General features: G+C 41.0%; 1 protein-coding gene across 1 annotated transcript in view; it reads right to left on the reverse strand.

Moving 5' to 3' along the window:
* The window catches only part of MYO18B (myosin XVIIIB), a 1,084,067-nt gene that overhangs the window by 368,822 nt on the left and 701,590 nt on the right, over positions 1-13,655 (reverse strand). The window contains exon 32 of the mRNA XM_077295498.1: positions 7,848-8,048. Within this exon, the coding sequence (XP_077151613.1) occupies positions 7,848-8,048 (201 nt within the window). The remainder of the gene's footprint in view (positions 1-7,847; positions 8,049-13,655) is intronic.

Here is a 13,655-nt window from a genome sequence, read left to right on the forward strand (position 1 = left end):
CGACTTTGCTAAAAGTCGGCGACTTTTGAAAATGAATGACCCGTTTCGCTCAACCCTAGTATTATGTAATTCTGTTAGTTATCACCCTATTTTTGTTTGACACCATAGCCAGTATGTATCTTATCTGAATATTGAGAGTAGGGTAAATCAAGAATAGCTGACAAGGACCAATCTCAACACTTTTAGGGTGCCAAGCTCCATGGCATAGGTAGGGGTTAAGCTAGGAACAGTTTCCATCCTGTTGTGAAATTGGATTTTGGGCTCCCCCGGTGGCCACTGGTGGAATTGAACTTGTGTGCATCATCCCCTCTGTTCACCTGTTCCCATCAGGATGTGGGAGTCGCTATTTAACCTTGCTCCTCTGTCACTTCCATGCCGGTCAACATTGTAATCAGAAGCCTTTCTGTGCATGTTCCTGCTACCAGACAACTTCCAGCTAAGTCGGACTTTTGTCCTTGTTTGTTTTTTGCATTTTGTTCCAGTTCACAGCTGCAGTTTCGTTTCTGTGTCTGGAAAGCTCTTGTGATCTGAAATTGCCACTCTGATGTTATGAGTTAATACTAGAGTCTTAAAGTAATTTCAGGATGGTGTATTGATAGGGTTTTCAGCTGACCATGAAAGTACCCTTTCTGTCTTCCTGCTATCTAGTAAGCGGACCTCGATTTTGCTAAACCTATTTTCATACTACGTTTGTCATTTTCATCTTAAATCACCGCCAATATATGTGGGGGCCTCTGTCTGCCTTTCGGGGAAATTTCTCTAGAGGTGAGCCAGGACTATATTTTCCTCTGCCAGGATTAGTTAGTCCTCCGGCCGGCGCTGGGCGTCTAGGGATAAAACGCAGGCTACGCTACCCGGCTACTGTTAGTTGTGCGGCAGGTTTAGTTCATGGTCAGTTTAAGTTTCCATCCTTCCAAGAGCTAGTTCCTATGTATGCTGGGCTATGTTCTCTTGCCATTGAGAACCATAACAGTTTGACCGGCCTTAAAGGGTTAAATTAATTGGCAGAGAAAGGAGAGAAAAAAGAAGTCTGCTGAAAATTTTTTTTTTTTTTTTTTCCTTCAGTTCTGAGTGTGCTTTCAATTGAATCACTTGCAAGTCTGCCTATATTGCAGCCTTCCTCTCTCTCTCTCCTTCTAATCCTGGAATGGCTCTGTGTTCACCTGTTTAAAATGGATATTCAGAGTTTAGCTGCAGGTTTGAATAATCTCACCACGAAAGTTCAAAATTTACAAGATTTTGTTGTTCATGTTCCTATATCTGAACCTAGAATTCCTTTGCCTGAATTTTTCTCGGGGAATAGATCTTGCTTTCAAAATTTCAAAAATAATTGCAAGTTGTTTTTGTCCCTGAAATCTCGCTCTGCTGGAGATCCTGCTCAGCAGGTCAGGATTGTGATTTCCTTGCTCCGGGGCGACCCTCAAGATTGGGCTTTTGCATTGGCTCCAGGGGATCCTGCGTTGCTCAATGTGGATGCGTTTTTTCTGGCCTTGGGGTTGCTTTATGAGGAACCTCATTTAGAGCTTCAGGCGGAAAAAGCCTTGATGTTCCTATCTCAGGGGCAAGATGAAGTTGAAATATACTGCCAAAAATTCCGTAAATGGTCTGTGCTTACTCAGTGAAATGAGTGCGCCCTGGCGGCGAATTTCAGAGAGGGTCTCTCTGATGCCGTTAAGGATGTTATGGTGGGGTTCCCTGTGCCTGTGGGTCTGAATGAGTCCATGACAATGGCTATCCAGATCGATAGACGTTTGCGGGAGCGCAAACCTGTGCACCATTTGGCGGTGTCTACTGAGAAGACGCCAGAGAATATGCAATGTGATAGAATTCTGTCCAGAAGCGAACGGCAGAATTTTAGACGAAAAAATGGGTTGTGCTTTTATTGTGGTGATTCAACTCATGTTATATCAGCATGCTCTAAGCGTACTAAGAAGCTTGATAAGTCAGTTTCAATTGGCACTTTTCAGTCTAAGTTTATTCTATCTGTGACCCTGATTTGTTCTTTATCATCTATTACCGCGGATGCCTATGTCGACTCTGGCGCCGCTTTGAGTCTTATGGATTGGTCCTTTGCCAAACGCTGTGGGTATGATTTAGAGCCTCTTGAAACTCCTATACCTCTGAAGGGGATTGACTCCACCCCATTGGCTAGTAATAAACCACAATACTGGACATAAGTAACTATGCGAATTAATCCGGATCATCAGGAGATTATTCGCTTTCTTGTGCTGTATAATCTACATGATGTGTTGGTGCTTGGATTGCCATGGCTGCAATCTCATAACCCAGTCCTCGACTGGAACGCTATGTCTGTGTTAAGCTGGGGATGTAAGGGGATGCATGGGGACGTACCTTTGGTTTCCATTTCGTCATCTATTCCCTCTGAGATTCCTGAATTCTTGTCTGACTATCGTGACGTTTTTGAAGAACCTAAGCTTGGTTCATTACCTCCGCACCGGGAGTGCGATTGTGCCATAGATTTGATTCCGGGTAGTAAATACCCTAAGGGTCGTTTATTTAATCTGTCTGTGCCTGAACATGCTGCTATGCGAGAATATATAAAGGAGTCCTTGGAAAAGGGACATATTCGTCCTTCGTCATCTCCCTTAGGAGCCGGTTTTTTCTTTGTGTCTAAGAAAGATGGCTCTTTGAGGCCGTGTATTGATTATCGGCTTTTGAATAAAATCACGGTTAAATATCAATATCCGTTGCCACTGCTGACTTTGTTTGCTCGCATAAAGGGGGCCAAGTGGTTCTCTAAGATAGATCTCCGTGGGGCGTATAATTTGGTGCGAATTAAGCAGGGGGATGAGTGGAAAACCGCATTTAATACGCCCGAGGGCCACTTTGAGTATTTGGTGATGCCTTTTGGCCTTTCAAATGCCCCTTCAGTCTTTCAGTCCTTTATGCATGACATTTTCCGTGATTATTTGGATAAATTTATGATCGTGTATCTGGATGATATTCTGATTTTTTCGGATGACTGGGACTCTCATGTCCAGCAGGTCAGGAGGGTTTTTCAGGTTATGCGGTCTAATTCCTTGTGTGTGAAGGGTTCTAAGTGCGTTTTTGGGGTTCAAAAGATTTCCTTCTTGGGATACATTTTTTCCCCCTCTTCCATCGAGATGGATCCTGTCAAGGTTCGGGCTATTTGTGATTGGACGCAACCCTCTTCTCTTAAGAGTCTTCAGAAATTTTTGGGCTTTGCTAACTTTTATCGTCGATTTATTGCTGGTTTTTCTGATGTTGTTAAGCCATTGACTGATTTGACTAAGAAGGGTGCTGATGTTGCTGATTGGTCCCCTGCTGCTGTGGAGGCCTTTCGGGAGCTTAAGCGCCGCTTTTCTTCCGCCCCTGTGTTGCGTCAGCCTGATGTTGCTCTTCCTTTTCAGGTTGAGGTCGACGCTTCTGAAATCGGAGCTGGGGCGGTTTTGTCGCAAAGAAGTTCCGACTGCTCCGTGATGAAACCTTGTGCTTTTTTTTCTCGTAAATTTTCGCCCGCCGAGCGGAATTATGATATTGGGAATCGGGAGCTTTTGGCCATGAAGTGGGCTTTTGAGGAGTGGCGTCATTGGCTTGAGGGGGCTAGACATCAGGTGGTGGTATTGACCGACCACAAAAATTTAATTTATCTTGAGTCCGCCAGACGCCTGAATCCTAGACAGGCGCGCTGGTCGTTGTTTTTCTCTCGGTTTAATTTTGTGGTGTCATACCTACCGGGTTCTAAGAATGTTAAGGCGGATGCCCTTTCTAGGAGTTTTGAGCCTGACTCCCCTGGTAATTCTGAACCTACAGGTATCCTTAAGGATGGAGTGATATTGTCTGCCGTTTCTCCAGACCTGCGGCGGGCCTTGCAGGATTTTCAGGCGGATAGACCTGATCGTTGCCCACCTGGTAGACTGTTTGTTCCTGATGATTGGACCAGTAAAGTCATTTCTGAGGTTCATTCTTCTGCGTTGGCAGGTCATCCTGGAATCTTTGGTACCAGGGATTTGGTGGCAAGGTCCTTCTGGTGGCCTTCCCTGTCACGAGATGTACGAGGCTTTGTGCAGTCTTGTGACGTTTGTGCTCGGGCCAAGCCTTGTTGTTCTCGGGCTAGTGGATTGTTGTTGCCCTTGCCTATCCCGAAGAGGCCTTGGACGCACATCTCGATGGATTTTATTTCGGATCTTCCTGTTTCTCAGAAGATGTCTGTCATCTGGGTGGTGTGTGACCGTTTCTCTAAGATGGTCCATTTGGTTCCCCTGCCTAAGTTGCCTTCTTCTTCCGAGTTGGTTCCTCTGTTTTTTCAAAATGTGGTTCGTTTGCATGGTATTCCGGAGAATATCGTTTCTGACAGAGGAACCCAATTCGTGTCTAGATTTTGGCGGGCATTCTGTGCTAGGATGGGCATAGATTTGTCTTTCTCGTCTGCTTTCCATCCTCAGACTAATGGCCAGACCGAGCGGACGAATCAGACTTTGGAGACATATTTGAGGTGTTTTGTGTCTGCAGATCAGGATGATTGGGTTGCTTTTTTGCCTTTAGCGGAGTTTGCCCTCAATAATCGGGCCAGCTCTGCCACCTTGGTGTCTCCTTTTTTCTGTAATTCGGGGTTTCATCCTCGATTTTCCTCCGGTCAGGTGGAATCTTCGGATTGTCCTGGAGTGGATGCTGTGGTGGAGAGGTTGCATCAGATTTGGGGGCAGGTGGTGGACAATTTGAAGTTGTCCCAGGAGAAGACTCAGCTTTTTGCCAACCGCCGGCGTCGGGTTGGTCCTCGGCTTTGTGTCGGGGACTTGGTGTGGTTGTCTTCTCGTTTTGTCCCTATGAGGGTTTCTTCTCCTAAGTTTAAGCCTCGGTTCATCGGCCCGTACAAGATATTGGAGATTCTTAACCCTGTGTCCTTCCGTTTGGACCTCCCTGCATCTTTTTCTATTCATAATGTTTTTCATCGGTCATTGTTGCGCAGGTATGAGGTACCGGTTGTGCCTTCCGTTGAGCCTCCTGCTCCGGTGTTGGTTGAGGGCGAGTTGGAGTACGTTGTGGAAAAAATCTTGGACTCCCGTGTTTCCAGACGGAAACTCCAGTATCTGGTCAAATGGAAGGGATACGGTCAGGAGGATAATTCTTGGGTGACTGCCTCTGATGTTCATGCCTCCGATCTGGTCCGTGCCTTTCATAGGGCTCATCCTGATCGCCCTGGTGGTTCTGGTGAGGGTTCGGTGCCCCCTCCTTGAGGGGGGGGTACTGTTGTGAAATTGGATTTTGGGCTCCCCCGGTGGCCACTGGTGGAATTGAACTTGTGTGCATCATCCCCTCTGTTCACCTGTTCCCATCAGGATGTGGGAGTCGCTATTTAACCTTGCTCCTCTGTCACTTCCATGCCGGTCAACATTGTAATCAGAAGCCTTTCTGTGCATGTTCCTGCTACCAGACAACTTCCAGCTAAGTCAGACTTTTGTCCTTGTTTGTTTTTTGCATTTTGTTCCAGTTCACAGCTGCAGTTTCGTTTCTGTGTCTGGAAAGCTCTTGTGATCTGAAATTGCCACTCTGATGTTATGAGTTAATACTAGAGTCTTAAAGTAATTTCAGGATGGTGTATTGATAGGGTTTTCAGCTGACCATGAAAGTACCCTTTCTGTCTTCCTGCTATCTAGTAAGCGGACCTCGATTTTGCTAAACCTATTTTCATACTACGTTTGTCATTTTCATCTTAAATCACCGCCAATATATGTGGGGGCCTCTGTCTGCCTTTCGGGGAAATTTCTCTAGAGGTGAGCCAGGACTATATTTTCCTCTGCCAGGATTAGTTAGTCCTCCGGCCGGCGCTGGGCGTCTAGGGATAAAACGCAGGCTACGCTACCCGGCTACTGTTAGTTGTGCGGCAGGTTTAGTTCATGGTCAGTTTAAGTTTCCATCCTTCCAAGAGCTAGTTCCTATGTATGCTGGGCTATGTTCTCTTGCCATTGAGAACCATAACACCATCCCCCCTTGGTCACTTCCCTGACATCTTTGTTTGATTAATTAAGTGTAATGAACTTTGGACAGACATAAATATATTTACACACGTATTTGTATTATTTAATCTTGTTGGTTATCACCCTTTTTCTGTTTGACATCATAACCAATGAGTATCTTATCTGAATAGTGAAACTAGGGTGAATTAGAAATAGTCAATGAGTAGCAGGAACGCCAATCTTGGCACATTTAAGGTGTCAACCTCTTCGTCATAGAATTAGTTAGACCACTCTCTATTGACATCCTTTTCTATCTGACTTTAAATCATAATTCTATAATAACCCTATTATCATATCTTATTGTTTAGCAGATAATTTTGAAAGAATATGCATAATTTTAATTTATATTATAACTCGTGTCTGTTTAAATGGATACTCTCATGGTGTCTCTTGAGCAGTACACAACTCTGCACTTTCCTTAGTTTCCTTATGTCTAAGTTTCCAGCAGGGCGAGCTCTCTTCCTTGAGTGATAGTTTTGGTGAGTAATAGAACTCTATTATTAGTAAAACTATAACGTTAAGCACAAGTTCTCCTATTACACATTCAACTATCAGGGGTTTGTCCGGGGATGTACACTGTTATAATTATATTCACACACAAACATAACAGGGAATCAGAACAATCGTATAGGTTGGACAGTGAGAGCAAAGAGACAAGATTAGGAAACCTGCCCTAACAGCTGCAGCCTGGTGATTTATAATGGTGCTTTCACACTGTCTTTAGGCACCCGTTTAGTGTCTCATGTCTGGGCTTACATCTAAACCCCATGCAAAACGGGATCCAGATGTATGCGCTGACAGGGCCATAGCATATATTGGTGCCAACAGAGCTAACTGTGCGCTCTGCCGTGCATCATTTACGGGAGTGTTTGTGGACTGGAGGTGGACACTCAGAAGATGATAGGGAGAAGGAGGGAGGTGAGCAGCTAACCACTGCATAGAAGTCAGTGGGCTGGAGAAAGCTGACTGGGATGTTAAAAGTTAACCCGTCTAATGGAAAATATCTCCTGTGCACTCTTGACCATGATCCGAGGGCCAAGCTCCATGGAAACCAGCTGTATACTATAAAAGATAAAAATTGCAATTGCAGTAGAATGACAGTAGATAGAAAAAGCAAGTAAATTGCAAACTTGCTTATTTTAATGCTAATTAAAACAAATTAAGAACTTGAGAATACCCATTTATTACAAATTCATTGTTTGCATCATTTTATTATTTTGGAACTTGGTAATCAGCAGGCTGTTATTGCATACAGGATAATTCAGTTCAATAACTAGGGATGTTATCAACCATTTGAAATAGCTGTTAATAGTGCTGGTTTACAGTCTTCAAATTTATTAAAAAGATGCAAAACTAAAAAAAATTGCATTCAAAGTGCTGAACAGTACTCTGTCTAGCATAAATGCTATATCACCATATGCTTATTATGGAGGTTGTACAGAGGTGTAATGCAACCATGTGCTTGAACATTAATATATGTTCAGCATTGTCGCTATGGAGAAAAAGTATGGAAGTATAATTTACACAGCAAAGATAAATGTAACATCAACTGGATGCCCATAAGACTTTCAAGTAGACTAGCATTTCAGGCAATACCTATAATAAAATCTTTAATTTATCATGTATTTACTTATACATTATTCTGAATACTCAACTGAAATTTTGCTACTCAAGTGGTAAAGTTTGGTTAACTTCATATCACCAAAACTAGGTATGTGTCATTGGATAGGACATTTTGATAACTAGGAAAGATGTATACATTACATAAGAAATTGCAGAAATAATAGTAATTGTAATAATTTGCAATGATAACTGTTATTTCCACCTTCCTGGGTGTATGAATATTACCTGATCAAGGCGCTGTATAGAGTTGGATTGCTCTGCCAGCTGTTGGTTCTGCTCAGCAACACTGGATTCTAACTCCCATACTTTGTTTTTTAGGGGTATAACAGAATTACGATCTAAGCCACTGGAAGAGGATAACTCTTTTATCTGCATTTTCAGAATTTCCAACTGCTTGGTTAAGTTGGATGTCTCCAGCTCCTTTTGCTGTAGGAATAAAGTGAAAAGTTTTGAAAAAAGCAACATGTACCAGCAAGATTGACCATATTTGATCTTGTGAACAGTAATTAGTACAGTTAATTGACTTTATTTTTTATGCATATATTTTGAACGAAAAATTTCAGCCATTGATTAACACCTTCCTACCGATGACATCAGACAATTCATTTTTATGCCTTTGTTTTTTCATCCCCTTCTCTCAAGAGCCATAAGTCTTTTATCTCTATGTTGACATAGCCATACGAGGGCTTGTTTTTTTATGGGATGAGTTGTAGTTTCAAATGGCAACATTCATTTTACCACATATGGTATTGAAAATGAGGTAAGAAATTCCAAGCGTGATGGAATTAAAACAAAACAAACCAATTCTTTCATTGCTTTTGAGAGGTAGGTGTGATGGCCGAAAAACAGCAATTCTAAACTGGACTTTTACAAAAGCAGTGATACCAAATATGCTTTTTTTACTTTATTTTTAAACTAGCAAAGGCTTTTCTTTAATTTTCGACTCTATGTTTAGTAATCTTGAGGAACTTGAAATTGCAATTATTTGATTGCTTATTTTGTATATTGCATTACCATAGTATTGCAGTATATAGAGAAAATGATGCTCTCCAATGAAGTCCAGTCACAGACTAATCTTTACCATGGAGACAAAAAGGGCAGCCATGCAGGACTTTAGCAGGCTGCCATGACAATTTATCAGTACCCTGAAATTCTGTCACTGGAAGAGGGGGAACTGATGGAAGTCAGTGTGCAAGTGCATAAGGAATAGTGTCATATAGACGCAATGGTGATTAAAGGTGGCATTTACATGGTTAAACCTCAGCAACTGGAGCTAGCTCTGGTCATCGCTGCTTGAGGCAGATGACAGCTGTGTAACACAGCCGGCATCTGCTAGGTATGATGCAGGCTCAGCTCACTAGTCTGCTCCATACATAAGAAACTGACATAGAACAAACTATTGCGTCATATGTCAGGAAGGGTTAACATAGCACAGACGCCCTAGATACTGAGGGCTCAATTTATTATTTAGTAACTAGATCTCAACTGTTTGTGTCAAAATAAAATCTCTCAAAATATTTTATAACTGCAGCAAGGAGATAATTCAATAAAATATAACTTCTAATTAAATATATAAAAAAATATAGGCATTAGCCGAAATACACACAAGTTAAAAAAATTGCATAGAGTAATTGGGAGACAAAATCCAAAATTCCAACTATCATAAAAATAGTTCACATATTCAAAATTACAGAGAAAGTGCCATATGAATAACCGTGATTGTAAAAAGTAGAATAGGTCTCACCCATATCTGATGAAGTCATATTGTGATCCATGGAGCATCACAGGTGTCAATGGCAGGAAACAAAAATATTGGTACTATTTAACATCCCCGCCATTACCCATGTGCTAGTTCCAGCACTTACAAAGGCAATATCCAAGTATTGTACTGATCCCTGTAACAATAACCCTCAAGAAGTCCCTCCCCACGCATTTCTACTTCAATGTCATCAGGGGAGAGTGTTTGTTGGGGAGAGCAGAAAAAGGAGATAGAAGGTCCTATAGTTGCTCTCTATCTTCTCAGCAGGCATGCAGAGTGCAGCACCAGCCATAAGCCAGGTGCTTTATACAATAAAGGGAATCTGTCACCTGGTGTTTGCTATACCGTCTGAGAGCAGCATGATGTCAAGACAAAGATTCAGATTCCACCAATGCGCACCTTGGCTGCTTGATACAGTTTTGATAAAATCCCTGGTTTATCTGCTGCAGATATAGCAGTTCCCTAAAATGCTGAGCTCTGTATAACCTCGCCCACACCAATGATTGGCAGCTTGTTGGGTACACTGTGCAGAGGCAGAAAGCTGCCAATTGATGGTGAGGGCAGGGTTATGCAGATTTTCGGAATATTAAGGACTGCGCATGAAGGTTTACTAGTCCTCTAATGATAATCTGCTGCTGATAAACAGTGATTTTATCAAAACTACAGCAAGTAGATCAGTAAGTAACACATCACTGAAATCGGGGTCTTTATATTATTCTGCTCTCAGATTAAATGGCAAACACCTGGTGACAGATTCCCGTTAATGTTTCATGGGACTGTATCCCAATCTTGAACCAATAACATTTCTTTAATCAGCTTTTTGTGTAGTACTAACACATGGAGAAGCTTGTTTTGTTATATTTATGGCCTTGTTTTGTTTAGACACTTCCTTGGAAGTTTCAATTTTTCCATGAATTATTAATACAGTGCTATTATTGGAATCACATTCAGTCTTGCGTCATATTTTGTTGTCAAACCTGAGTCACATTGTGATGTTTACTTCCAATTTGTCCTATGCATACACCCGAGTTGCTAATAATAACCACTTATTTTGTGTGCTATTTATTCACTGCAAAATCTTTTCTGGAAAAGCTATAGTTATTCACTCCCTTATTAGAGTAATACTCTGCTCGCCTTGGTGGAATCACCTAACCTTCCTATCCCTCTCAAGAAAGGTATCAAATTAGTGAGGATGGAGCATTCCCTTGTTACTGAGTGATGTATAAGGATTCCATAGCTGTGACCCATACTGTGCACTTTATTGCAAAGGAAACATCCAGCACGTCAAATCCAATTAAATGCTAAGGCTTCTATCTGAACGACTTGGCTGTGGCTCCAAATCAAGTGTTATTGATAAGAAAAGAGAAGACATTATTGGAAGGATGAGGCTCCAAATTCTAGTGAAATATCATGGCATAAACCTATGACCATTCATTTTACAGAATAAATTGGAAAGTACATTTCTTCTGCATGACATTTGGACTCTCTCTTTGATGTTCTTTGAATGACTGTGTTATGGCCCCTTAGGCCATTCACAGCACAGTGTATCACTGTTTTACCCAGAGTATTTATTTAATGAGAAGCCATCTTTTTTTCCTTATTCCTGAAAAATCATAGAGGGAGAAGCTGCTAGAACTTCACCTCTATAAGCCAAGCCATATTACGAGGATTATCGTTCCTCTCAATGCTCATCATGTAATACTATTTCCTCAAAGGCTGGTGCTGCAGGGGAGGTGCTTGGGTAGCTATGCCTTCCCCTAGCAAAATCAATGGTTTACAAAGGGTGTTTACATTTTAAAAATACCGTAGTTGGGACATTTTTATCACCTTCCTGTACAACGCCTACATGCACTTGCCTCTAAGGTGTCCTTGACACGTCCTAGTGATTCCTGTACAGGAAAAGACATTCCTGGAGATATCCATGTAATGGTAGGGGAAAAGGAAAGTTTACTGGCACAACTATCCCGGATATCACAATAAAATAATTATTTACTGGAAAGAGTACACACATGTTGGATTCCCCTGTTTGGTGCGGGCTCTGGCGCTGAGCCCTCACCTTTCCGGGCACATGACAGCTGATCTATACTGCTGACAAGTGCCCACAACAGCCGCGGGTGAAATCGCGATCCACCTGCGGCTGTTAACTAGTTAAATGATTCTGTCAGTCTCTGACAGTGCCATTTAACTCGTGGTTACAGGAAGCGCGTCATTAATCCCACCCATCGGTGACACTGTCACATGATCATGGGTCACCAATGGGTTAACATGACGACCAAAGGTCTGCAGCAGACCTCTGAGGTTGTCACTGTTAGATTGCTATGAGCGCCTTGTTGTTGGCGCTCATAGGAAGTGAGCATTTCTGCTACACAGGCGATCTGATCATCTCCTGTGTGTAGCAGAGGCGATCAAAGTACTGTAGCTTCTATTCTCACTTGGAGACTATTGAAGTATGCAAAAAGGAAGAAAATTGTTTTTAAAAATATTAAAAAAATATAAAAGATCAAAATTACTCCTCTTTTGCCCCATTCAAAATAAAACAATAAAAAATCAAATATACACATATTTGGCATTGCTGCACTCAGAATCGCCCTATCTATCGATATATAAAAAGAATTAACCCGATCACTAAACGGTGTAACAAGAAAAAAAATTCAAATCGCCAGAATTACATTTTTTGGGTCGCCGCTACATTGCAGTAAAATGGAATAATGGGCAATCAAAAGATTGTATCTACACCAAAATAGTATCAATAAAAATGTCAGCTCACCCCACAAAAAATAAGTCCTCACCCAGCCCCAGATAACAACAAATGGAGAACGCTACAGGTCTCGGAAAATGGCTCCATTTTTTTTTAACAAATTTTGGATTTTTTTTTACCACTTAAAAAAAAACAACCTATACATGTTTGGTGTCTGTGAACCCGTAATGACGGGGAGAATCATAATAGCAGGTCAGTTTTAGCATTTAAAAACATAGTAAAAAATAAAAAGACTGTGAAATTGCACTTTTTCTGCAATTTCACCACACTTGGAATTTTTTCCCCTTTTCCAGCACACAATATGTTAAAACCAATGATGGTCATATTGACAGAAAAATAAGTTATGGCTCTGGGAAGAAGGGGAGCAAAACACTAAAACGCAAAAATGGAAAATAGTCCAGGGATTGAGGGGTTAAAATTGTTAAATGTAAAAATAAAAAGCTTATTTGGTATCATCGTATCTATAAAAATTGGATCTCATAAAAAATAATTTTAAAAGCAATCAAAAAGTTGCATGGATCCAAAAATGGAATACATAAAATAAGTTTACCCAGAAAAAAATCATCCTTCACACAGCTCTATCATCAGAAAAGGGGTCTTTAAAAATTGAGCAGGAAACCATATTTTATTTTAAAGCAGTAAAATATAACAAAAAAGAGGTATATTATTATGATATTCTCATAATCATGACGTCCTGTGATATCAAGTTACCAAATCATTGCCACACAGAGACCACTGTAAAAACTAACCACTCCCCTCCAAAAAATGGCTGAATTGTGCTTTTTTTCACCATATTCATTACAGAATATGGTAGACTGAACTACCACCTGTAAAAAATAACCCTCATGTAGCTACAGTATGTGAAAGAAAAGAAAGATAGAAGTCCAGATGGATATTCAGATGAAAAAGTGGCTTTATTTAATGTGTTTCGGAGTACTATGACTCCTTCATCAGGAAACCACAAAAGTATAATATACTTTTGTGGTTCCTGATGAAGGAGTCATGCTACTCCGAAAGGCATTGAATAAAGCCACTTTTTCATCTGAATATCCACTTGGACTTCTATCTTTCAAGCAGCGTGGAGTTAATCTACCTTTTTATCCCTTTTTTTTTTTTTTACTCTGGCTGGTCACGATCTGCAGCAGCTAATATTTCTATGAACCTGTGTTTGGGCTCTATCTGGTGAGTAAAATCTGATTACAGGTTTCTCTTAATACCCAGATTAGACCCTATTGCACTTTTACTTTCCTTCCAGCTTTTTATTGAAAGAAAAAAAAAGTTAACACTTGTGGAACACGGGGAAAAATAAACAATAATGCAAGTAAAAGAATAGAAACAATTTTCCAAACATCTCAATTTATTTAGTATTGAGCATAAGTACCATATGTAGGTTCTTTAGTTGGATGTAGATCTGGGAATTTATTCTGACGGAATATAGGTTGAACTGGATGGACAAATGTATTTTTTCAGCCTTGCTAATTATGTTACTACTAGATGGTGGCCCGATTCTAACGCA

This window comes from Ranitomeya variabilis, chromosome 1 (genome assembly GCF_051348905.1).
Source record: "Ranitomeya variabilis isolate aRanVar5 chromosome 1, aRanVar5.hap1, whole genome shotgun sequence".
NCBI lineage: Eukaryota > Metazoa > Chordata > Amphibia > Anura > Dendrobatidae > Ranitomeya > Ranitomeya variabilis.